Source organism: Epinephelus lanceolatus, chromosome 24, assembly GCF_041903045.1.
Source record: "Epinephelus lanceolatus isolate andai-2023 chromosome 24, ASM4190304v1, whole genome shotgun sequence".
Classification (NCBI taxonomy): Eukaryota; Metazoa; Chordata; class Actinopteri; order Perciformes; family Serranidae; genus Epinephelus; species Epinephelus lanceolatus.
Genome location: NC_135757.1, coordinates 1,625,395 through 1,653,109, shown reverse-complemented (window position 1 = coordinate 1,653,109; position 27,715 = coordinate 1,625,395). Strand labels below are relative to the sequence as shown.

The following is a 27,715-nucleotide window of genomic DNA, read 5'->3' as shown; positions in this document are numbered from 1 at the left end:
TGTGTATATATGCTTTGTGTGTGTGTGTGTGTGTGTGTGTGCAGTGTGAAGGAGCTACAGCACACATTTCATTGTGCTGTAAAACAACAAATAAATGAAGCTGGTCACCTTGTTTTATCAGACTCAGTAGAAAAAGTAGAGTCAGTCTGAAGTTTGTAAAGTTTGACATCAGTGAGACACAACAAACAATGATGAGTCAGCAGTATAAAGTCTTTATTCACACACAGTCAGGGACAATGTGCTCAGAAGTTCAGTGTCATAAACAATGATTGATTTGATCATCCATCATTTACATGTTGCCTTTACAGATACGTCGGGGCTGCAGACAGCAAACATGGACACAGAGAGAGACAGAGAGGGGTGGGACATAAAGCAAAGGTCCCCCACCAGAATCTAACCAGGGACACATGGTGGGACAGAACTAACATCAGCTGTGTGACATCCTGTACACACTCAACTGATGTGTTCAGCAGTGAGAAGGTTTCTCTAACAGGAGGAGACTCTCACTCCTACAGAGAACACAGAGACACTGAGGAACCAGGCCAGAAGAACCCAAACCCAGGATAAAGAGGTTCAGTGAATGTGGTGTTGAAGGTGTGGAGGTGGATCAGTGTGTCAGAGGAGACTGTGAAGAAGGACAGAGTGCCAGCAGGACAGTCCACATACACTGCTACTCTACCAGAGGAGGAGGAGGAGGAGGAGGAGGAGAGCTCTGTTCCTCTGTTATTGTGCCTGACATAGTAACGACCATCATCATCAGAGCAGATCAGACTCCAGGACCGATGATTCATTCCAAACACACAGTCATCACTGTCTCCTCTCCTGCTGATTCCTCTGTAACTCACTGATATATAAACCCCTCCTCTCCACTCGACCTCCCAGTAACAGCGACCAGTCAGACCAGTTCTACACAGCAGCTGAGGACACCAGTCAAATCTGTCTGGATGATCAGGATATGACTGAACCTCCTCCACACATGTCACCTTCCTGTTGTTGTCAGACAGTTTGAGGTTTCTGCTCACTGTGTTTGTGTTGATGGTGAGTTCACAGGAATCTGATGGAGAGAATAAGACACAATACAGCTGCAGTTATTCATCTATCATCTGTTCATTGATCACTTCCTCCAGGAGGTTGCCATCACAACACTGAACTCAAATTCATCCAATCACCACAACTTTACCACAAATGTGACTTTTTAAACACACACACACACACACACACACTCAGACACACACACACACACACACACACACACACACACACACATTTAAACCTAGACATTAAGAACATCAGACATTAATAAATAAATAAAATATAATAAAAGAAGAGTAGAAGAAATCAGTTAAAAGCCAAATTAAAAAGGTGAGTCTTGAGCCTCCTTTTAAAAACATCAACAGTCTCTGCAGTCCTGATGCTCTCTGGCAGGCTGTTCCATAAGTGAGGGCCATAATGGCTGAATGCAGCCTCCCCGTGGGTTTGAGTTCTAACTCTTGGAATGATTAAAAGGCCGGTGCCGGAGGACCTCAGGGTCCGCCAGGGTTGATATGATAAAAGCAGGTCAGATAAATAAGATGGCCCAAGACCGTTAAGACATTTAAAAACTAATAAAAGAACATTAAAATCCATCCTGAAACACACAGGGAGCCAATGCAGCCATTTTAAAACTGCTGTAATGTGCGCCCGCCCTCTGGTCCTCGTCAGCACTCGTGTGGCTGAGTTTTGGAGTAGCTGCAGGTTAGAGATGGTCTTTTTGGGAAGACCAGAGAGCAGGGCATTACAATAGTCTAAACAACAAGAGATAAAAGCATGCATCAGCACCTCCGTGTTAGCCTGAGAGAGAAACGGGCGGACTCTGGCTATATTCTTAAGATGATAAAAACCTGTCTTTGTTACATTTTTGATGTGTGGAATAAAACTAAGCTCAGAGTCAAAAATGACGCCCAGGTTCTTCACACATTGTGAAGGTTTAAAATCTTGTAGTTTTGCTAAAAGTTTCTCTCTCTTGCCTTCAGGACCAAAAACTAAGACCTGTGTTTTGTCCTGGTTGAGCTGCAGGAAATTCACTGCCATCCATGACTTGATATCTAAAATACAGTTAAAAAGGGCATCAATTGGCCCTGTGTCATCAGGAGACACGGCCATGTACAGCTGTGTGTCATCTGCTCAACTGTGTGTGGTTATTAAAGAAGTATTTCACTGCTGGAAAGATGGTCTTCTCATAAAACTGGGCTGTCTGCAGTAGAAAGACACAAACACTTTTAAACTTGGTGCTACATGACCAGAGAGAACAGAGGAAAAGGACTGTGGGATTTGCTTTTGCTCAAAAGGAAGAAAACCTACAACTACCAGAATGCACTGCACTGCATTTGACCAATAAACACTCCCACTGGTGGGTGATGTGATGTTAGCTTGTCTGTTTTGGCACATGATGGTGGCCAGCCATGGAGCTTTATTTCTATCTTTAATCAACAACATGGTCTTTAATTTGAGAGCAAAATTCATTGATTCAGGTTTTGTTTTTTCTCTCCCTCAAAACTCAAACAGCCCCTGCTGGCACTTAGATTTGCTCTGCTTCTGCTCAAACTGTTTGCTCTCACTCAGGGGGCTCTCTCTCGATCAGTGAGTGAGCTCATGAAAATGTTGAAGCACAATCTGTAGTTGGAGCAACAGCCTGAGAGCCAGAGAATAAAGATGTGAGCTGAGAGATGAGCAGGGAGATCTGGGCGCTGGTCAGATGGAGGGAAGTTTACCACAGTTCACTGACACAAACTACCCACATTGTTATGATACAAAACTGGTTGGAAATCAGCTGAATATCCCTTTAACGGGTTTAATGACAGACTGGAGACGTTTTGGTGTCAGTGTGAGCTCATTAGGACAGTTTACCGGCTCGGTGTCAGATGTTACTCACTGCTGCTGTGTTAGCTCGTGCTAACTGAGCAGAGACAGCAGGAGGAGAGCGACTCACTGAGACGGTCCTTCAAAGCTGCGTCCAATGGCAGCAACAGCTGTCAGCCCCCACCCTTCCCCCCACCATCAAAAACAAATCCTAATTCTGTCAGATACACTGAATGCTCATAACAACAGGCTCCTAATCCAAGACAGCATCACAACTAGTTTGTAAGATTCACTTGCCCCCGCAAACACCTCAAAGTTGCAACATGCAGTACAGTTTGTTAGAAAAGCTGACACATTTTGAAGATGCTTTGTTTTCATGAATCAATTAAAAACACACTTACACTTCCTCACACAGTGAAAACATGAATCAGTAAAATTATAATGTTATTAAGAGCTCACCTCTCTGCAGCAGAGGGCTGATGGACTTTAAAATCAATGTATCGATCAATTGACCTGTCGCTCTTTAAGGACACACAGCTGGGTTCAGGTCCAGGTCCAGGTCCAGGTCCAGGTCCAGCAGAGTCTGGTCTCTGATGGATCCTGATGGACACATGAATTCATTATGAACACAACACACACAGAGAGGTTTGAGTGCTGAGCTGTGACATGGAGAAGAGTCATGGACAGTTAGAGATCCTCATCTCACCTCTGAGCTTTGGTCTGGCTGTCATGTTCCCCACACAGAGTGGTTTTAGAGGGAGGGACTCCCTCCTCTCTGTCCTCACACCGATTCATGCTGCTCAACTCACACACACTTTCATCTGGAGAGGAAACACACATCATTCATCTGCACATCAACTCAAATCCTCCTTTACATCATTTCTCCTGTCAAAAGATCAGCTGCTGTTATTTTCTCTTTCATATCAGTGTCAGCTGAAAGCTGCTGTCAAAAGATTCCATTTAAATCAGGAGCCAAAATAAACTCTGAATAAGAATTGATAACTGACAACAATAGAAGAGGGTCAAGTATTGTCGCAACACACAACTTATTTAACTCGACTAGAAACCAACACGTTTCAGATCACTTCATTTTATCTTTTGAGGCTTCAGAGGAAACATTAGTGTGGTGTTGTGTGTGACTCTATGCTGGTTTGTTTTCTGACAGCTGAAGAAATATAAATCAATAATCCAGCGACATGTCGAACCCTAAAGACAAACAAAGCCAACTTTCAGTGACGTATGGCTCTACACATACAGCACATGCTGCAGTACACTATTCTACATATTTACAAGGTGATGCAACAATATTTCATCCATGTGATGCAGCAGAGTTTGGACACATCTTGTCTTCTTTCAGGTTGATTCCACACAGGCTGTTTGTCTGTCAAACACATGACGGACAACAATAAACAATAAAGCAATACAAAAAACAATAAAAACGATACGGTAGAAAAATCAGCAAAACTCAGTAAATTTTCACTTTACTGAAAACAATCTAAGTACAATAACAGACACAGTAAACAGGACAGGAAGCTAATTGTGATGGCATTTCTCACTGTTTTCACACACCACACAATCATTGAAGATTAATGGAGAAATAATTAGCAAATTAATCCATCGTTAATTGCATAATACGCTAGAAGATGATTCCACAGGAGAGGAGCCTGATAGCTGAAGGCTCTGGCTCCTGATCTACTTTTGGAGACTTTAGGAACCACGAGTAACCCTGCGTTCTCAGAGCGCAGTGTTGTGGTGGGATAATATGGCACTATGAGCTCTCTAAGATATGACGGAGCTTGACCATTTAGAGCTTTATAAGTTAACAGTAGGATTTTAAATTCAATTCTGGATTTTACAGGGAGCCAGTGCAGAGAAGCTAAAACAGGAGAAATATGATCTCGTTTCTTAGTTCCTGTTAGTACACGTGCTGCTGCATTCTGAATCAGCTAGAGAGTCTTAAGAGACTCATTGGAGCAACCTGATAATAAGGAATTACAGTAATCCAGCCTGGAAGTGCATGGATCAGTTTTTCTGCATCTTTTTCAGCCAGGATAGTTTTGTGATATTACTCAGGTAAAAGAACACAGTCTTTGAAGTTTATTTTATGTGGGAGTTAAAGGACAAACCTTGATCAGATATTACTCTGAGGTTCCCTACATTTGTGCTCGAGGCCAGAGCAATGCCATCTAGAGAAACTACCTCTTCAAATAGTCTCTGATGTACAGTAACTTCAGTTTTGTCTGACTACACTTAAAAAAATGATAACAAAGTTAACTACCAGGGTATACACTGTAAAATATGACAACTAGGTTGACTACCAGAATATACACTGCAACAAAGGACAACCTTGGTGACTACCAGTATAAAAACTATCAAAGAAACCTTAAAACCAAAGGGATTAGATTAATAAATGACACCAGGGTAAACCCTGCCCAAAATGACCAGGGAATGCTCTGTAAAAAATGACAACTACAAGGTTCAGGGTACTAAATTTAGTGACAAAAGTGTCCACAAACTTTTAGCAATATACTGTATATTTCAACTGAAAATAAAACACGCACTCACAGACAGCATTACGTTTTATTGAGACAAGAGACGGAACTTAAAACAAAACTTGATAGAAGGTACAAGTCAACGGCATTTCCATAATTTAATGATCGTAGCTACAGTCTTCAAAGGAAAGGAAGTGTAAGAAGTTTACAATGTACATGAAGAATCTCTTCAGTCATTCTGAATAAAAATATGTGTGATCCTGTATAGACCCCACTGATCTGGCCGGCAGGAGCTTTCTCTATCCAGAGGAGACTCCCTCCTACAGAGAACACAGAGACAATGAGGAACCATATGATTTGACTCCAAACCAGACTCCAAACCCAGGATAAAGAGGTTCAGTGAATGTGGTGTTGAAGGTGTAGAGGTGGATCAGTGTGTCAGAGGAGACTCTGAAGAAGGACAGAGTGCCAGCAGGACAGTCCACATACACTGCTATTCTACCAGAGACAGAGGAGGAGGAGGGGATGGATGTCCCTTTGTTATTATGAGAGACATAGTAATCTCCATCATCGGAGCAACCCAGTCTCCAGGAGAGATCATTTTCTCCAAACCTGCATTTAGATCTTTCTCCTCTCCTGCCGATTCGTTTGTAAGTCACTGCTAAAGACACATTTCCCCTCCATTCAACCTCCCAGTAACAGCGACCAGTCAGACCAGTTCTACACAGCAGCTGAGGCCAGTAGTGAAATCTGTCTGGATGATCAGGGTACGGCTGCTCCTCATCCACACATGTCGCCATCTTGTTGTCGTCAGACACTTCAATCTTTCGGTTTACCGTGTTTGTGTCGATTGCGAGTTCACAGGAATCTGATGGAGAGAAGAAGACACAATACAGCTGCAGTTATTCATCTATCATCACTCTGATGATGACATCAGAGATTTGAATGAGTGATGTCACAGTTTGAAGATCAAATGAAAAACCCACTTACACTTCCTCAGACCTGGTGTCAACCATCGGACTCCACCAGGCTCCACCCTGAAAGAAGGAGGGGGGGTCAGAGCAGCACTTCCTCTTTCAGCATGCACACATGGACATTACATCACTCTCACTTAATACGTCACCTACAAAAATGTTATGTTCATCCAAAAAAGGTGAATATTCCCCATGAACTGAGGTATGGACCACATTTAACAACAACAAAACTCTCAACCGACTCCTGCAGTATAACCCAAGACTCATTTATCCAGTCAGATGCTCAGTACTTCACATGACCTTTTGCTAAAACGCTATGATTTAAAACTTGTCACTACAAATAGTGTCATGCCTGGCTGAGTGGCGTGCCTGAGCGTGTGTATGTTTGAACTCTGTTCAAGTCGAGCTCATACTAAAGATAAAAAATAAACAACGACTGGCCAGCTCACTAGTGTGAAAGTCCATGGTACAGGCAGGCAGTCAGAAAACGCATCCAATGCACTCTGACTGCAGTTACAAATCCTTTATTAATACATGGATAAACCAATGCCTTTCGGCTAGAGAGTCTTCATTGGGCTGTAAAATGCATTAGAAACAGGTGTGCAATTTAAGAACTCAGATAGGGGTCATGCAATGCAGGTCACATGATATATTGTTGTAGCCCTACAAGACAAAAACCACATAGAAAGAAACGGCAAATGAAAATGATGTAAATATATACTACTTTAAGTCATTCACATATTTAGTAACAAGAAAAAGGCTCAATGTCAATTAAAAAGAAATTAAACAACAGTGAAATGAAGTAAAAATCATATATTGTGACAATCCTGGCAGAAAATGAAAACTATAATATATGTGACAAAGACAAGAAACAATAAGTGTGAACAGTCAACAAACTCATCACATGTATATAGTTCAAATATTTAAAAAGAATGTAACTTATGATGACTAACACAGAGATTTTACAGTAGCGATAAAGTTAAGTCTAAATATTCAAAGGCAGGAAAGCTCCAAAGGGCTTACAAAGGATCACCCCCAGTAATGTACATAAATTACATATATTAATGTATTTAAAATAAATACATTAAAACGTGTCATCAGTGATATTGTACACTTGAAAGAGAGTGCATAAAAACACCCAAGGGTTCACCCTCCCTAGAGCTCATACTACTTGTAGGCACAAGTGTTTTATCTTGTTACATTTTAGTTAACGGTTGTGTTTGTGAAGTAATGAGCATCCAACTGGATAAATGAGACTCGGATTAAACACTTGATTGTTAATCTTAATTTAATTAATTTGTTAGTCTTAATTTAAAATTCTGTCGTATTTTGACAGCAATTATTATTATTTTTAATATTTTGGAGATTCCTTCGCATACCACTAGAGGAAGCTCGTGCACTACCAGGAGTACACATACCATAGTTTGAGAACCAGTGGGATACAACATTCAAAGATGGCACCTTGCTCATTGCCATGAAAGTTGCTCCCCAAGCCAAACAAGTCTCCTTGGACTTCCTCGTGCTCCTGGGTTTTTGGGCCCATATATTCATATCCTACATAGAGTCCTTCTTCACTAATCATGCAAATGAGCTATGGCTGATTTGAAAGAAACTGAACTTTGGAGTAATGCTGACAAAAACAGAGTACTTACGAACCAAAATTAGCCACTCTACCTGCATGAAGGAAAACAGCCTGATAGTGTTACCTTAGCAAAAAGAAGTGACTAAATTAAAAAAGACCTCCTGAATTTATGCGGCAGAATGTTGGAGACAATCATCATTCCTGGCTTTGCTGCTATGACGCTTTAAAAGTCAAGAAAAATACTAAGAGAAGCATTAAGTCACATTTGTGGGCACCAAAGCTAATGCATACAGAGCAGCTCTGCCCAGTAAAATTCTCCCTCCCGCCTTCCTTACGGTCGAAACTGCAGCAAAGATAACTGAGATCTATTAATCTCGTATCATGCCTAACTTTAGCGGATCATAACATATCAGGTATGGAATTAATCTGCAGACACTCCGGTTCAAAATGAGACCAAACTTTTCTATGGATGTTTTATTTATGATTTTTACCGATGACAAAGGTCAAAATGTAGCAGACAATTACAGAAATGCCTTTTGCTCTATACTTTTGTAATGTGATTTTGTATATGTATGAAATAGTCAATAAAACTGGATTTCAGCAATCTTGAATCACCACAACCACTAGGGGTGTAAATCACCAGCTTCATCACGATACGATATAATATCGATTTGTTTGGATGACGATACGATGTTTGCAAATATCACAAAGTCTGTCACGATACGATTTCATTTCGATTCGATTTGATTCAGGAGCCTGCGATCGATATGACGCGATATCACATGCCCATCTAACACAATCATTTACATCAACTCACAAAAACTAACTAGAATATGATTTGACCATTTTATTTCTGAGCCCTGTTTGTTGTTTGAGCGGAGGCGCACTTGCCCAGAAATGGTGACACAGACGTACTATGTGAATTTCAAAATAAATGTGTATCTTTAAGATGACGATATGGATAGATGTTTTCATTTTGCATCCATATAATCAGATCGTTAATCAATGAATCAATGTATCGATGTGGATCGATGTACCCCTAACAACCACAAGAGATCCTTGACCATGCATAAATGTGCAAAGAAAATATTAGGCAGACAGATTGATATACACAAAATCAGTTTGACAGTCGCCTTTGTTAACTTAGCGTAACAAGATCAGATGATCAGTGTGGCAGTTAAAAAGGTTTCTGGCTCCTCCTCCTCTATCATACTGAGTGTCTGTGCCTGCAGAAAGTCTCTTCATACCTGAGAATGTTCAGACTCCAGTGTGGATCCTTCAGTCCAGCAGACAGCAGCGTCACTCCTGAGTCTCCTGGATGATTGTAGCTCAGGTCCAGCTCTCTCAGATGGGAGGGGTTGGAGCTCAGAGCTGAGGCCAGAGAAGCACAACCTTCCTCTGTGATCAGACAGCCTGACAGACTGCAAACACACAAAACAATACACATCACATTATTTGAGGGTCCTGTGAGGGTTAGGGTAGTGATACAGACTCCTAAAAAGCAATATTCAGTAGGGCTGCCCCCTGAATGTCGGAGATTCAAGTCATCAGTTGGAGACCCCTCAGTTGACGGAGATTTGTACAAGGCGAGCAGTTTTTTCAATCAGTTTGCGCTGTATTTCTGGGGACATTTTGGTGCCTAAATAGCTGCAGAGTGAGCACTCGTCGCATTCACGCTGGTACAAGCAGCTGTGAGGCAGAGGCAGCTGTACAGAGGAAGAGAAGTTTCGCCAGGTCAGGCTCCAAATTAACAATATTTTATGCCTTCTCCTTAGAAATGTTGAATTTGCAGCTCACAGCAGCTCAATACCAAACAGTATCTGGCTAGTGTTGACAAAAAATGTTGCGCACTTCTAATCTGTCATTAGTGTAGTTAGCTTACTTAGTATATTACATGAATGTCACTATCACCCTGAACATCCTGCCGAATCGCATTCAAATCCTCAAACTCTAAATGGCATAAAGTAATAAACAATCCAATATTTAAATAGAACAGCCATATCTGATTTGACTGTGACTCACTTGCAGCCCTAATATTCAGTGAGAGCACAATGTTAAAAAAATTCAACTCTTAAAATCCTAACAAAACTACTGATGAGAGAGGCTGTTTGAAACATAGCTATAGGAATATCTCAAGTAATCCAGGTCAACCCATAACTTGATTGTACCTGAGAGTTTCCAGAGTACAATGTGTACTCTCCAGTCCCGCACAAATCAGCTTCACTCCCAAGTCTTGCAGGTTGTTGTTACTCAGGTCCAGGTGTCTCAGACTGGAGGACTGGGAGCTGAGAACTGAGGACAGAGCTTCACAGCTTCTCTCTGAAAGGTTACAGTCACTCAGTCTAAGGAGAAATTAATCAAAAACAATATCAAACTTATCATAATTACTGAACTAGGAATATACGTGCATGACATAATTAAAATTACATGATATCAATATGTGGATGAGCTTTCTCAGATCAGCTAGATATCCTCTCGGTTTGCTGTGTGAAGATGAATCAGAGCAAAAAAAAATGAAAGCCCCTCTATCAAGTCAAATTTACAATCCCGATATACATAATAATGGCACTGAATGCAGGTATGACAGAATGGTGATCTACAAAAAGTATCTTTGCAAATTGGGAAACCCCAGCACCAGAGGGAGTTCTGGTGACAATGACATGCTCTTAGTGCCCAGCTCAGTACGATCCTTCTTAATGCTACCAGGACCAGGTGTAGCAGGAATGCTAAGAGGCGATTTTCTGTAAGAATGTACTGACGGATATAATGTTATTCAAATAATGCAATACTTGAAAAGAGAATGGTCACTCTTTGCTGAACATAGAAGACACATAATCAGGGTTGTTTTTGTGAGAAACAGAATGAAAACCTTGATACTGGAAGTTGCCGTGTTGCCAGAGAGTAGGTGAAAATTTCAGCAGACAGGTGTTCCTCTTAGCTACAGCGCAATGATACACAATGTCTCAACATCATAAGATGAGAATGATCTGTGGTTGAATTGTTGAATTACTGACCAATCAGAAACATCACATCTCATTAAGAGGAGCTCAGTATGAAAGTTTCAAATTTGATGCCAGGAGACATGTGGTTCAGGGACCTCAATGCAAAAGTTTTTGTAAATCTTGACTTATCTCAGTTGAGGATGACATTTAGGATTTTTGGCATTACAGGAACATGTTTCCTGACTGCATTTAGAAAACCAGAATTGCCGCCTTGCGGCTGTATGCCTCTGCGAACCAGTGAAGTTGCAGTTACAGTTTACATCTATGTCAATCAAGAGTCATAGGTCACCATGACAGCTGACAATGCTTAAAATGTTGCTTCAAATAAGGTGCATATTCTGAAACGTGGATGCTTCACACACATATTCAACCTGGCACCACAGAAGAGCTTACACAAACTATAGTTTTAAGGTGGGCACCTCAGATTAGTGTCACCAACCTAGTATCTGTCCAAATCTCACCCACTGTTCCTGAGTTATGAAACTGAATAATGGCCAGAAAAGTGTTTCTGCAGAACATTATGATGTCAAAGTGAAGTTGACCTTTGACATTTTGGATATAAAATGCCATCACTTTATCACCATATTCATCACTAATAAGGGCTGTTTTAAGCTGTCTGGATACACCAATGCATCATCAGCAAATACAGCAAATTTCTGTTAATCTGGTGCCAATTTTATTCCCCTTATCGCATTATCTTGCCTTATTCCTTGATCCTGCAGCTCAATAAAAGTTGCTAACAAAATGCAACTTAAGGGGCAACCATGTCTGGTTGATCACTCTAGTATAAGCGTCTGAGAGTTTCACGCTGATCTGTAAATGAGCTGACAGTCAATTATATGATATTGCTATGACTTGGAGTATTGTTTTATTGAAGCCTTGATTTTCCATAAATCTAAATAGAAGGCTCCACCTCACAGAATCAAAAGCTTTTTTGCATCTAGACTTATTGTCTGAGCATGAGTTTATTTCTATTATATATCTAGTTGAAAAATGAGATAGCGCTTCAACAATGAGATTCTCAGCAGAGTACTAAACTGAAAATCCAATCAGCATATACCAAAACAATGTAAAAAGGTAGCACATCTCAAATTTCTAAGTTGAGAAGGATCTATGTTTCACTTGTGTATTTGGCTCACATCAAATAGCAGGGGTAGCAAATTCAAAAACAGATGGCTGAGAACCCACAGACAAACAGCGGAAAGGCAAAGAAAAGCTGTAGGCAGATAGACGGGCAGGTACAGATCCAGGTTACAGGATAAAAACTAATAGAGGATTGAATGCAAAATATGAGCACCAAGGTAACACTGACAAACTAGCAAACCGGCTGGGTGGAAATGGGCTTGTATATATATGCAGGGCTGATAAGGAAAGTGGGAACAGCTGAGCACGTCTGCAGGGAAAGTCAGGTGTCAAGGTTTTAATGGTTTGATTTTATGCAAACCGGCTGATTCAGATTTGTCACAGTGGCATGGCAGATGTGCTGAGCAGAAGACCAGGTGGTCCTACTATTTCAACACTTGTGATGCAGGAGGAGCAATACAGATTCCATCCTGATATCTGAACAGTGGACCACTTGTTTATCCTTATAGGAGGGGTCACAAGAATATGGAATTTGTAAGCGGGACCAGGACAGTTATAATGAGCTATTCTCTTCTTGTTAAGGTGGATTGAGAGCCCAGTTTGCATTCTCATTAAAAATACAAGCGTGTCTTTAGTGAGCATTGGGCCCTGCCATGTTTGTGCTTTATCAAGTTTTGTGATTTTTATGGACATTATCTCCAGGCTCAACCAAGGTGTGGAGAGCATCCAACAATGTAAAGGCCTCAAGGTTGCATCTCTGATTTTTGAGGATGACATGGCTCTGTTGCATTCGTGGTAAATGGACTACATTTCACGCACTTGTACACTGGGATGGTTTGAGGCCATGGTACTCTATTGGAAAACAGTGGATTGGTCCATTTGGACTGGGAGTGTGTCACTACTCCTAATTAATGAGCTCAAGATCATGTTCACGCGTGAGAATCAGCATTAGATCAGCGATCATATTGGTGACCCGTCTACAGTGGACACTGTGGATACTGTATCAGACTGTCATGGTGAAGGAAGCTGAACCTGAAGGCCCATCTCTGTGTTCCAACTTTACCTATAGTCCTGAGCTTTATAACCACAAGAGCGATATCATATACCAGCAGCCAAATTAATTTCACTTTAGGGTGTCGGGGCTGACCTTTTGAGATTGGTCAAGGATAAAGGAGAATACAGAGAATGTTCTGAGTAAAACAGGTGCTCCTTCAGGTTAAAAGGAGTCAGCTAAAATGGTTTGGGCATCACATTTGGATGCCTCCTTAATGTCTCCCTATTGAGGCATTCCAAGTATGTCAAACAAAGAGGAGCCCTAGGAAAGACCCTGAAGACCCTTGAGGAATAATTTATCACATCTTGTAATTAGGGTTGGGTCGGTATGAGAAAAAAAAACGGTCCGGTTGTTGTAAAAAACCGCATCAAGTCGGTAATACCGGATTTTTGCCACTTGGGGGTGCAATTGACTCATTTAAAATAAAAAACGACCTTATGACAACAGATTGACAGTAACAAGTTGTTTCTTTTATTCCTTACAAATAAATTTTGCAGCTTACTCAATCAGTGCAAACAAGGGTTGCCTCCTTCGTCTGGCTTAAGTGTTGCCATAGTGGCGCATTCCTTGATTTCGTCGAGACTAAATTGTCCGCCATTATCAACTCCCCGTCACTATTAAACAAACTCCAGGCTACAGTAGAGGCGCATGCGCACTCGCACCTCCTAGCTCAGTCCCCGCCCCACTCCCCTCTCTATCCTGCTTGCTGTGCGCTTGGTGAAGAGGCAGACACAGGTGCTCACAGACTCAGGCTTACTATAAGCAGAGCGGACTACGTGTAAAAATGTCCATGAAAAATCCCCGCGATGTGAAAACTACATGCCGAACAGTCTTTTGTGTGACACTGGTGCGTGGAGCTAAGTCCGCGCACCAGTGTCACCATGGCGTCCGCTCTGTGTACGTTCTGCCTGAGTGCGCAGTCCAGTTGGTCTCAAAAAATAAAACCCAGTCCAAGACGGAGTACCGGACTGAATTGGTATCACCGAGAACCGACCCAACCCTACTTGTAATGCATCAAAACCCCCCTGGAGTAGCCAGAGAGCATGGCTAGGGAGTAGGAGGCATAGTATACCTTGCCTGCTGCCACTGTGACCAAGACTAGGATGCATGCATTCAAATCCTGACCTGAGGTTGTTGAAAGTGCATTGAGCTGGTTAAGAAATATTACAAATCAGTTACAACCAACAATGTCTTCATCTGACCTGAGAATTTCCAGAGCACAATGTGGACTCTCCAGTCCAGCACAAAGCAGCTTCACTCCTGAATCCTGCAGGTTGTTGTTACTCAGGTCCAGGTGTCTCAGACTGGAGGACTGGGAGCTGAGAACTGAGGACAGAGCTTCACAGCTTCTCTCTGAGAGGTTACAGCCACTCAGTCTGGAGAGGAAATGTTAAGTCATAAAATGTCGTAATTATTCTTTCCTGCTGAACATGTCTTTGTGCATTTAAAATATTTTCACTTTGGACAAATATCGATGTGCATACAAAGCTTTGTTGGAGGCTTTGACCACTGGCAGCAGCCTCAGAAGAGCCTCCTCTGAAGCAGAGTATTTCTTCAAGTCAAACACATTCAGATCTTTTTCTGATGACAGTAAGATGAAGACCAGAGCTGACCACTGAGCAGGAGACAGTTTCTCTTTGGACAGACTTCCTGAACTCAGGTACTGTTGGATCTCCTCCACTAGAGAACGATCATTCAGTTCATTCAGACAGTGGAACAGGTTGATGCTTTTCTCTGCAGAGGGAGTCTCTTCGATCTTCTTCTTAATGTACTGGGCTGTTTCCTGATTGGTCTGTGAGCCACTTCCTGTCTGTGTCAGCAGGCCTTGTAGAAGGGTCTGATTGCTCTGCAGTGAAAAACCCAGGAGGAAGCGGAGGAACAAGTCCAGGTGTCCATTTGGACTCTGTAAGGCCTTGTCCACAGCACTCTGGTGGAGATGTGTCTCTTCAGATTCATAGCAGGTTGTTTGTTGTTCTGCCATCAGATTGACTCCAGAGTTGATGAAGGTCAGATGGACATGAAGAGCAGCCAGAAACTCCTGAACACTCAGATGGACGAAGCAGAACACCTTGTCCTGGTACAGTCCTCTCTCCTCTTTAAAGATCTGTGTGAACACTCCTGAGTACACTGAGGCTGCTCTGATATCGATGCCACACTCTGTCAGGTCTGATTCATAGAAGATCAGGTTGCCTTTCTGCAGCTGATCAAAAGCCAGTTTTCCCAGAGACTCAATCATCTTCCTGTTCTCTGGACTCCAGTGATGATCTGTCTCAGCTCCTCCATCATACTTGATGTTCTTCACTTTGGTCTGAACCACCAGGAAGTGGATGTACATCTCAGTCAGGGTCTTGGGCAGCTCTCCTCTCTTTCTGGTTTTCAACACATCCTCCAGAACTGTAGCAGTGATCCAGCAGAAGACTGGGATGTGGCACATGATGTGCAGGCTTTGTGATTTCTTGATGTGGACAATGATTCTTTTGGCCTGCTCCTTATTTCTGAATCTCTTCCTGAAGTACTCCTCCTTCTGTGGGTCAGTGAACCCTCTGATCTCTGTCACCATGTCAACACAGTCAGGAGGGATCTGATTGGCTGCTGCAGGTCGTGTGGTTATCCAGAGGCGAGCAGAGGGAAGCAGTTTCCCCCTGATGAGGTTTGTCAGCAGCACATCCACTGAGGTGGACTCTGTAACATCAGTCAGGATCTCATTGTTGTGGAAGTCCAGAGGAAGTCGACACTCATCCAGACCGTCAAAGATGAACACAACCTGGAACTCTTCAAACCTGCAGATTCCTGCTTCTTTGGTTTCAGTAAAGAAGTGATGAACAAGTTCCACCAAGCTGTACTTTTTCTCTTTCAGCACATTCAGCTCTCTGAAAGTGAATGGAAATGTGAACTGTATGTTCTGGTTGGCTTTGTCTTCAGCCCAGTCCAGAGTGAACTTCTGTGTTAAGACTGTTTTCCCAATGCCAGCCACTCCCTTTGTCATCACTGTTCTGATTGGTTCATCTCTTCCAGGTGAGCCTTTAAAGATGTCTTCTTGTCTGATGGTTGTTTCGAGTATGTCTGATTTCCTGGATGCTGTTTCAATCTGTCTGACCTCATGTTCATCATTGACCTCTGCAGTCCCTCCCTCTGTGATGTAGAGCTCTGTGTAGATTTCATTCAGAAGGGTTGGGTTTCCTGCTTTAGCGATCCCCTCAAACACACACTGGGACTTCTTCTGCAGGTTAGACTTGAGTTGATATTGACAAACAGCAACAGGAGGTCCTACATGATAACTAAGAAGTTCTGGAAGTGATTTATAAAGAAAACAATTAGTTAAATGTCCACAATAATGCATACATAAACACATCCAATTAATCCACCATGTTAAATCTTTAGCAAATTCATCGTACTGCTCTGCAGACAGTCAGCCAGCTCCTCCTGCTTCATTCTCCTCAGGAAGTGCAGTGTGATCTTCAGAAATGCCTCTCTGTTGCTCCTCCTCTGCTCTTCATCCTCACCCTCCAACACCTCCTCATCCCCCCTCTGACTCTCTAAGCATTCTGGGTAATCTGGACTCAGAACCTTCTGGATCTTCTTCAGCTCGTTCTTCACAAAAGTGAGGATGTTCTCCTCCAGCAGCTGGAACAGAATATTATATGAATGACACAATCAAACATCAGATCCATGTTGGACACACTGACAATCCACTGGTGTAAAAAGTGCAGCATGGAGATGACTGTGAACAGAATAGATGTCAAAGTAGTTGTTGTACATGTACAGACCATAAATATGGAGTCCAGGTGTGTTTGATGCTGCTGGGCAGACTGACCACTGGGAACCTCTGAGCTCTCCTGGTCCACTCTGTGGAGGAATCATCAACAATCAGCTCACATTATGTCTGTCCACACAGAGACACTGTCCACACAGAGACACTGTCCACACAGAGACACACACTGTCCACACAGAGACACACACTGTCCACACAGAGACACTGTCCACACAGAGACACTGTCCACACAGAGACAGACACTGTCCATACAGAGACAGACACTGTCCACACAGAGACAGACACTGTCCATACAGAGACAGACACTGTCCACACAGAGACACACACTGTCCACACAGAGACACTGTCCACACAGAGACACTGTCCACACAGAGACAGACACTGTCCATACAGAGACAGACACTGTCCACACAGAGACAAACACTGTCCACACAGAGACACTGTCCACACAGAGACACTGTCCACACAGAGACAGACACTGTCCATACAGAGACAGACACTGTCCACACAGAGACACACACTGTCCACACAGAGACACTGTCCACACAGAGACAAACACTGTCCACACAGAGACACACACTGTCCACACAGAGACACTGTCCACACAGAGACAAACACTGTCCACACAGATACAAACACTGTCCACACAGAGACAAACACTGTCCACACAGAGACACACACTGTCCACACAGAGACAGACACTGTCCACACAGAGACAGACACTGTCCACACAGAGACACTGTCCACACAGAGACAGACACAAGGTCAATCATCATTCAGCTCATGTTTTATAAGAACACTGAATCAGATCATTCCCTCTGATAACCAAGTGTTGTTAGTACAGCTGATCCCACTGAGAATCCACCGTCTGGTCTGCGGCTCTCTGCAGCTTTTAGGTCATCGACTCCAGTTCAAACTCCTTCTCATCACATTGAAAATTCTCAGTGTCAGCACTGAGATTGGGGAGTGATGATCCACTCCCTCCTCAGGGATCTTTGACTCTGAGTCTACAGTTACTGCTCAGTACTGCCAGGTAACAAACAGCCAACTTACTGCTTCTACAAAACAACCTCACACTCTGAGACAAAAGCTCTCACCTTCTCAGGTTTGTGACACAATAGTAGTTAAAACATCAATGTTACATTCAGCTTACTGTTGTCCAGCTTTAAATGTAATAGGCTGATACATTGACCGGTCACTTTTGAAGGACACACAGCTGGGTGCAGGTGAGTCTGGTCTCTGATGGATCCTGAAGGACAAACAAACAAAGAGGATTTTTTTTAACTTCCAGCCACAGTAGCTTCTGGAGAAACTACCAGCTATCAACAAGAAAAGTTCAGTCAAGTTCAGGTGGAACGGATCATAATGTGAATTCAGAATGAGTACAGAGTTGATATGTAGATATCGTAGGCTCTGACACCGTCACTCCCTAAAAGGACACATCAGGATCAACACAGCAGAGACTGTGGAGTGACAATACAAGTCTACAGGCAGCCTCCAGGTGGAGCTGCAACACACTGAATGAACAAATCTATTGTTAAAAAACTTTCTCCAGTTTGGTGCTGTCAGATACAGAACTCTATGGAGCAATAAATTAGATTGTTTCCCCTGAAGTTAAAGTGTTCAATCAATCAATCAATCAATCAATTTTATTTATAATGCCCAATATCACAAATCACAATTTGCCTCACAGGGCTTTACAGCCCTCTGTCCTTAGGACCCTCGCAGCGGATAAGGAAAAACTCCCCGGCAGACTAGGCCTAAGTCAGCCTAACTAGGGGCTGGTACAGGGCAAGCCTGAGCCAGCCCTAACTATAAGCTTTATCAAAGAGGAAAGTCTTAAGTCTAGTCTTAAATGTGGAGACGGTGTCTGCCTCCTGAACCGTAACAGGAAGATGATTCCACAGGAGAGGAGCCTGACAGCTGAAGGCTCTGGCTCCTGATCTACTTTTGGAGACTTTAGGAACCACGAGTAACCCTGCGTTCTCAGAGCGCAGTGTTCTGGTGGGATAATATGGCACTATGAGCTCTCTAAGATATGACGGAGCTTGACCATTTAGAGCTTTATAAGTTAACAGTAGGATTTTAAATTCAATTCTGGATTTTACAGGGAGCCAGTGCAGAGAAGCTAAAACAGGAGAAATATGATCTCGTTTCTTAGTTCCTGTTAGTACACGTGCTGCTGCATTCTGAATTAGCTGGAGAGTTTTTAAGGACTTACTAGAGCTACCTGATAATAGAGAGTTACAGTAATCCAGCCTAGAGGTAACAAAAGCGTGGACCAATTTTTCTGCATCTTTTCGGGTCAGGATAGGCCTAATTTTCACAATATTATGCAGATGAAAAAATGCAGTCCGTGAGGTTTGTTTTAAATGAGAATTAAAAGACAAATCTTGATCAAATATAACTCAAAGGTTTATTACGGTAGTGCTAGAGGCCAGAGCAATGCCATCTAGAGAAACTTTGTCATCAGATAAAGAGTCTCTGAGTTGTTTGGGGCCAAGAACAATAACTTCAGTTTTGTCTGAATTTAACATCAGGAAATTGGTGCTCATCCAGGTTTTTATGTCTTTAAGGCAGTTATGAAGTTTAGTTAATTGATTACTTTCTTCTGGCTTCATCGATAAATACAACTGTGTATCATCCACATAACAATGGAAATTTACAGAGTGATTTCTATTGATGTTACCTAAAGGAAGCATATAAAGAGTAAATAGGATTGGTCCGAGCACAGAACCTTGCGGAACTCCAAAAGAAAGTTTAGTATGTAAGGATGATTCATCATGAACGTGAACAAACTGAAAACAATCAGATAAATAAGATTTAAACCAGCTTAGTGCAGAACCTTTTAGGCCAATTAAGTGATCCAGTCTCTGTAGCAGAACTTGATGGTCAATAGTGTCAAACGCCGCACTAAGATCTAATAAAACAAGAACAGAGACAAGTCCTTTGTCTGAAGCAATCAGAAGGTCATTTGTAATTTTAACTAGTGCTGTCTCAGTGCTATGATGCACTCTAAATCCTGACTGAAATTCCTCAAATAAATTATTATCCTGGAGAAAATCACACAGCTGGTCTGCGACTACTTTCTCAAGGATCTTTGACATAAAGGGAAGATTAGATATTGGTCTATAGTTGGCTAACACCTCTGGATCCAGGGTGGGCTTTTTTAGTAGAGGTTTAATTACAGCTACCTTAAAAGACTGTGGTACATAGCCTGTTAATAAGGATATATTGATCATATCTAATATATGAGTGTTAACTAAAGGAAAGACCTCCTTAAATAGCCTAGTTGGGATGGGGTCTAAGAGACACGTTGATGATTTAGATGAAGAAATCACTGCGGTCAATTCTTGAAGAGAAATTGGGGAGAAGCAATCTGAATATAAATTAGGTCTTACAGCTGTGTTTGAGGTTAGATAGGTACTATCTGAGGACAGGAGGTCATGAATTTTGCCACTAATAGTTAGAATTTTGTCATTAAAAAAGCTCATAAAATCATTACTGCTAAGGGCTAAAGGAATACAAGGCTCAATAGAGCTTTGACTCTCAGTCAGCCTGGCTACAGTGCTGAAAAGAAACCTGGGGTTGTTCTTGTTTTCTTCTATTAATGCTGAGTAATAGTTTGCTCTGGCATTGCGGAGGCCCCTCTTATACATTTTGAGACTGTCTGCCCAGATTAAAGAGATTCTTCCAGTTTGGTTAATCGCCAATTCCTTTCAAATTTTCATGATATTTGTTTTAACTTACGGGTTTGAGAGTTATACCAAGGAGCAAACTTTCTTTGCTCTGTTAACTTCTTTTTAAGAGGTGCTACGGAGTCGAGTGTTGTTCGCAGCGAGTCTACGGTACTATCGACAAGATGATCAATTTGGGAGAGGTTAAAGTCGGTACAGGAAACCTCTGTTACTGAAGGACATGGTATTAAATTTAACGACGGAGGAATAATTTCCTTAAATTTTGCGATAGCACTATCTGATAAACATCTAGTATAGTAACTGTTGCTGAGTGGTGTGTAATCGAGTAAAAAGAAATCAAAAGTAATCAAATAATGATCCGATAGCGAGGGATTCTGTGGAAAGATTGTTAGGTTATCAATTCCATACGTCAGAACTAGATCGAGGGTATGGTTAAAACATTGAGTGGGTTCATGTACACCCTGACTGAAGCCAATGGAGTCTAATAATGAGATAAACGCGGTAGCCAGGGAGTCATTATCAACATCGACATGAATGTTAAAAATCGCCTACAATAATAACTTTATCTGATTTAAGAACTAAACTGGATAAAAACTCTGAGAATTCAGATACAAATTCAGAATACGGGCCAGGAGCACGGTACACTATAACAAATAAAAGTGGCTGCGAGGTTTTCCAGGTCGGATGTAAAAGACTAAGAACGAGGCTTTCAAATGAATTATAGTCTAGTTTAGGTTTAGGGCTGATTAACAGACTAGAGTTAAAAATGGCTGCAACTCCTTTTTTCATTCATTGAGACTGACATATTCATCTTGACACAGCCAGGTTTCAGTGAGACTGAGTAAATCAATATGATTATCTGATATTAATTTGTTTACCAACACTGCTTTAGACGATAGAGACCTGATATTTAACAGTCCGTATTTAATTCTCCTGTTTTGTCTTTCTGTCACAGAAGAGGTTTTAATTTTTATGAGGTTGTTATGCACAACTCCTCTTTGTTTAATTTTAGATTTAGATAATTTAGGTGGTCGGGGGACAGACACCGTTTGTATAAATCTATGAAAACTATGGCTGGGTAACTGAACTAGAAGCTCAGAGAGGCGTATAGGACTGCGTCTCTGAGTCCTGATCTCAACTCTGGGTTGTCAGGGTTTTGAATTACTAATAAACTTCGCCAGGTTTCTAGATATGAGAGCAGCTCCATCCAAAGTGGGATGAATGCCGTCTCTCCTAATAAGACCAGGTTTTGCCAGCATGTAACCTGCATTAACTGCAGTGACATTTCAGGAAGCCAGTGTTAATTTTAATGACAAAAATTATGATGAAAAGTTTTTTGCAAATTATCTTTTTTCCATGATAACAATGAGATGATGATGAGCGTATATATATATTATATATATATATATATATATATATATATATATATACACACACATGGACCAATGTAGGTTTAATATTAAGTTGAGGTCTACAGGACTACAAGACTGGTTATATTGGGCAGCTGAAATTATGTTGAAAATAAACATACAAGTTCAATAAAAATTTAACTGGATAAATAAGAGTTAAAACATGAGTCAGTAATATTAATATCACAATACATAGACCTGTCACTCTTCATGGATACACAGCTGGGTTCAGGTCCAGTTTCAGGTCCAACTTCAGGTCCAGGTCCAGGTCCAGTTTCAGGTCCAGGTTCGTCTGGTGTGAGCTGCTTCTCTGGGCTTCAACACAACACACACAGAGAGGTTTGAGTGCTGAGCTGTGACATGGAGAAGAGTCATGGACAGTTAGAGATCCTCATCTCACCTCTGAGCTTTGGTCTGGCTGTCATGTTCCCCACACAGAGTGGTTTTAGAGGGAGGGACTCCCTCCTCTCTGTCCTCACACCGATTCATGCTGCTCAACTCACACACACTTTCATCTGGAGAGGAAACACACATCATTCATCTGCACATCAACTCAAATCCTCCTTTACATCATTTCTCCTGTCAAAAGATCAGCTGCTGTTATTTTCTCTTTCATATCAGTGTCAGCTGAATGCAGTCAGACAGCAGCTGCTCTACTTCTACTATCACTCCACTAGATGGAGTCATCCAGCTGCAGCCCAGCACACACACCATGCATGGAGCACCATTTACATTTGAATCCTCTGTCTCATTTCTTTCTGTCACATCCACCCTTTTCAATGTGGAGGTGAGACTCCAGGGACCAGAGGCCTAAAAATCTCTGTAGATCCATGACTAAAACCATAGATATATTCATGTAGATGTTGCTCTGGGATTGTGGGATGCATCACTACCGCCGCCGTATTAGGTCAGGACTCATTTCTGCCCAGACCGTGTAGACATGTGGTTTTCCCTGGGCATAAATCAGAACGGATCATCACAGAGGAATTCCACAAAACTGCAGGTTTGTCAGTAGAGCTGGGCGATATGAGCAAAATCTCATATCCCGATATAGGTAATTTCATATCCTGATAATGATATCTATCCAGATATAGCACATTTTTATGGGGTCAGATCAGTCTCATAATGAATGAACTCACGCAGGGTTTTTCACGAATGCACATGCTCTGGTTCACAGTTGTATTTTGGACACACTAATGCACACGATCTGTTTCGCAAATGCACACGCTCTGGTTCACAAATATAATGTTTATGCAAACTTGTAATATAAATTGGGAAATGCACACGCTCTGGTTCACAAATATAATGTTTATGCAAACTTGTAATATAAATTCGGAAATGCCAACGATCTGTTTCTCAAATATTATTTTGAGGCACACTTGTAATATCAATTCACAGATCATGCGAATCCCTGAATGTGCATTTACAAACTGCTTCTCATTTGTGAACCTCTCTACATTTGTGAGAGAAATCTGTGTGGTGAATTTTGAGACTCACCTGACGTTGCAGGTCAACGGACAGACCTGCAACATCATAAAACTGATTGACAGATTCATCAGGTAATCAGGTGTGTTCGCTTTCAGTCAATCGTATGGCTCCTTACATTATCTCCACACTTTTAAACCAATCGCAGAGCTACTGAGCTACTGTTTGCAGTGTTCAAACAAGACGCGCTAGACTGAAACGGTGGAAGAGACATGGATCAATCTCAGCCTGCTGTTAACACACTTATCTTATTATCCCCTCGTTGTAAATCATGCAATGTTATTGAATTATAATGAGTTGAAGCATTCTGCTTAGCCAAATAACATGTTTGAATGAACATAAACTATGAATACAGCCATACAATTGGCTGAAAGCGAACACACCTGATTAACTGATGAATCTGTCAATCAGAATCATAAATTTGATTGACAGATTTATCAGCCAATGGTGACGTTCGTTGACCTGCGACGTCAGGGGAGTCTCAAAATTCACCACACAGATTTCTCTCACAAATGTAGAGAGGTTCACAAATGAGAAGCAGTTTGAAAATGCACATTCAGCGATTTGCATGATCTGTGAATTTATATTACAAGTGTGCCTCAAAATAATACTTGTGAAACAGATCGTGTGCATTTCCGAATTTAGATTACAAGTTTGCATAAACATTACATTTGTGAACCAGAGCGTGTGCATTCGTGAAAAACCCTGCGTGAGTTCATTCATTATGAGACTGATCTGACCCCATACATTTTAATCCAATGAATAAAAAGCTGTACTCTGCACCACCTGATCTGGTCTGAATATGGGCTAAGGGGTCATTTATTGTTGCCGTCTCACTGCTTCTCTTCTCTTTCTCAGCGCTGCGGGGCTGAGCCCTCAGCGTGTGCAGCGCAGCAGAGACAGACAGCGGTTCAACTGACGACAACTAAAGTCGTTATGTTACTGTACGTGCCGTAAAAGCTTTGCGAATTAAAAAGCCAAGAAGAGTAATTTATCAATGTGATCCGTGCAAAGGATGGACAGACTCCAAATGACAAAAAATATTGCCGTGAAAAGTGTAATTTGCGCCACAATGATATAAACAATAGACATTTTTCTCTGGTCACACGATATATATTGTTATATCACACAGCCCTATTTGCCAGTGTTAATAAGAAATTAATCTACGTGAATACATGATGCAATGATTCATGAATACTTTTCATATATTTAAAGATTCCATCCCATCATAGCTCCATCTGAGAATAAAGGACATTACGTGAATCAGAAGTCATTTCACAGCAGTTCAGCAATTCAGTGAACCTCAGCCTCATGTTGACAGAATGACGTCAGTAGAGGTTAAATTTCTCACCAGTCTGTTTAATATCTGTGTTTGATTTTGAGTCTCTGCCCAGTGTGTTTGGGCTCCATCAGATTACAGCTGAATATGAAGATTTAATGAAATATATGAACACTGTTAAGATATAAAAATGTTTCTGTATTTTCTGTATATTAGACACATTAACTCATCACGTTACATAACATCACTTCACATTACCTATTAACACACTCTGTAATCTGTTCCCATCCCATCTGGTGCTGTTTAGCTGCAGCTGACTTGTTACATTTTATTTTGCAGACATGTTTGAGGTCCACATACACAGCCGTTAAAATCTGCAGTTCAGTTTGGGATCAAATAAGAGTCTTTCTGCTTTCTGCCACTGAAAATCACGTTATCTGCACTCCACTGATGTTGGCTTTCATTGCTCACCGTGAACACACCTCCCTCAGACTGAACATACTCAGAGTTGATTGAGTTGATGCTGATCAGCTGTTCTGGAACTGAAAACAGCTCAGACTCAGTCAACTCAATCAAAGATCAGCATTAGCACTCTTTCTGAAGGTTTTTTGTGCGTACACATCATTTATGCATCTGGGCCCTGAAGCACTGAGAAAAAACCCATCATGAGGTCAGTGATGTAAAAAACTAATACAAAAATTAACAGACATGAAGAAACATTAAAACTCTAATTATCAGTAAGATAGAAACAGATTGTTCCACTTCATTACTAAGTTGATGTAAATCTGATATTCAGAGCACAGCAAAAGTAACTACATGTAACCAGAAATATTCTACAAGCACTTCCAGATCATACTGTAGTAAATGTAATTACTTCCCACCTCTTAAAGTTACAAAAGCATAAAAGGTCATTTGATTTTATTTTCATTTTGGTTGATTGATTTGATTGATTTATTTTTGTATTAACTTTGTTTCTTCCTCGTGCTTATGTGTCTCCTTTTTAAACAGATGCAGCCTGGAACTAGTAGTTGATTTGTTGATCAAATAATGTCTGGTTGTTACTGTAAGACGTTTAATAATGGTTCAACAAGGTGAAAAGAGCAGATCACCCCCTCCAGAATATATTCAAACTATCTGCTTTGACAATCGATCACATTTAAATCCAAAGTGACAGAAAGAGCAGAGCTAGGTCCTGTTAGAGCAGCGCCGGCGCATTTAGTGACGCACTCCAAATCAGTCCCACAGTGGGAATATAATGACGGAGCACTCACTGACACTAACTCACCTCATTATTATTGTCACTTTACATGTGCAGCCAACATGGCGGCTCTCTGCGACGGAATAACAGTTGTTAGACCTCCTTTGTCCCGAGTTTCCAGTGAAGTCAGACTCGTGTTAGTTTAAATTTCTGCTGTTTCCACAGCTTGAGTTAATGAATCAAACGTTACATGACGTGTTACATTACCTTCAGCTGGAGGTTCAGATGGAGAAAACAAGCTGCGTCAGACGACCATTGAAAGTGAAAGTAAACTTTGAACAGGAAACAGTCAGAGAGGTGCGGCTTTTAAACATGAGTCATGTCCGCTCGGAGGTGCTGCTACAGTTGTCTGATGATAGATTAGTTTCTTTGTGTCCAGTGAAAACCACGTATCTCCAGATGTGCTGATGTTAAATGTTTGTGATAAACTTAAGGATGAAGTCTTCCTTTATAAAATAAATTCTTTAAAAACCCTCTTGGATCAGCTGGAAAACTCCTCGTCACAAACTTTTTACAGATGCGTGGTTCCCACAGGACAAACACATAATGATCTTATAGACCATGATGCATTGCTGTAGATTAAACTACCCAACAGGATGTAAAGGACAGGAGGGAAATGACACAATAATGCAGCAGGGATATTAAAAATTAAAACATTAAATTCAATTTGAAAAAAAGGTTAAAATGTTAAATAAATAAATAAATTAGAATAATGATATTACAGGGAAAAAACATGTCAACATGTCTGTATTTGTGTCTGCAGCTCTGCTTGTAGTTCTTGCTGATGTCCACTAGAGGGAGCCATTACACCAGAAACCAGCAGCTGACAGGTGAAACTATAACCTAGGCTGGAAGAAGTATTCACAGCTTTGACTGCAGTATTTAAGTACTGATACCACACTGTGAAAATACTCCACTACGAGTAAAAGTCCTGCATTCATAACATTACTGAAGTTAAAGTATCTAAATGTAAAGTGGTTAAAATACACTGTCACCTTACAGCAAAGAGTGCTCCAGGTGCTCTGACATGTTCTCCCTGTGTCAGCGTGGGTTTCCTCCAGGTGCTCTGACATGTTCTCCCTGTGTCAGCGTGGGTTTCCTCCAGGTGCTCTGACATGTTCTCCCTGTGTCAGTGTGGGTTTCCTCCAGGTGCTCTGACATGTTCTCCCTGTGTCAGCGTGGGTTTCCTCCAGGTGCTCTGACATGTTCTCCCTGTGTCAGCGTGGGTTTCCTCCAGGTGCTCTGACATGTTCTCCCTGTGTCAGTGTGGGTTTCCTCCAGGTGCTCCAGCTTCCTCCCACAGTCCAAAGACATGCAGGTTAATTGGTGACTGTAAATTGTCCGTAGGTGTGAATGTGAGTGTGAATGGTTGTCTGTCTCTATGTGTCAGTCCTGTGATAGTCTGGTGACCTGTCCAGGGTGAACCCTGCCTCTGACCCAGTGTCAGCTGGGATAGCCCCCCCCCCCCCCCATTTTAAATACTAACGCCCTTGCCTTGCCAGCCATATTTCCTGATATTTAAAATTACTTATTTAAGAGCAATTTGAAAACCTTACAGTACACATAGATAGATAATTAGAATCAGAATCAGAAATCCTTTATCGATCCCCGAAGGGAAACTGTGATTCATTAAAGTTGCTCCAATATAAAGAATAGAGAATTATTTGAAGTAAGAATAAGAAAATCAAATGATAGTATGTAAATATAAAGTGATAAGATAAAATGAAAAATAGAATGTGCATTATACGACAGTGTTTAACACTAGTACATAGTATGTGTGTGTATATAT

General features: G+C 41.5%; 2 protein-coding genes and 1 pseudogene across 4 annotated transcripts in view; all 3 read right to left on the bottom strand.

Moving 5' to 3' along the window:
• Positions 1–3,774, bottom strand: part of LOC117250005 (NLR family CARD domain-containing protein 3-like) — a 36,805-nt gene extending 33,031 nt beyond the window's left edge. The window contains exons 1-2 of one of the 2 annotated variants that reach the window (XM_078165732.1): positions 3,545–3,774; positions 3,298–3,438 (exon numbers count right to left, since the gene is read on the bottom strand). In XM_078165732.1, coding sequence (XP_078021858.1) covers positions 3,298–3,438; positions 3,545–3,681 — 278 coding nt within the window. In that variant the 5' untranslated portion in view covers positions 3,682–3,774. The remainder of the gene's footprint in view (positions 1–3,297; positions 3,439–3,544) is intronic. The other variant, XM_078165730.1, reaches the window with a different exon arrangement.
• LOC144458283 (protein NLRC3-like) lies at positions 197–26,450 on the bottom strand (annotated as a pseudogene). The gene is made up of 12 exons (XR_013490472.1): positions 26,134–26,450; positions 22,305–22,419; positions 22,103–22,219; positions 17,951–18,046; positions 16,793–16,871; positions 16,421–16,649; positions 14,510–16,313; positions 14,228–14,401; positions 10,055–10,228; positions 9,134–9,307; positions 6,321–6,367; positions 197–1,054 (listed from the first exon to the last, which is right to left on the bottom strand). The product of XR_013490472.1 is annotated as a protein NLRC3-like (transcript).
• On the bottom strand, positions 5,400–9,220 carry LOC144461894 (cytolytic toxin-beta-like). The gene is made up of 3 exons (XM_078165790.1): positions 9,134–9,220; positions 6,321–6,367; positions 5,400–6,198 (listed from the first exon to the last, which is right to left on the bottom strand). The coding sequence occupies exon 3, from the start codon at positions 6,128–6,130 to the stop codon at positions 5,651–5,653; it is 480 nt and encodes a 159-aa protein (XP_078021916.1). The 5' UTR covers positions 6,131–6,198; positions 6,321–6,367; positions 9,134–9,220; the 3' UTR covers positions 5,400–5,650.
• Positions 26,451–27,715: the final 1,265 nt, after the last annotated feature.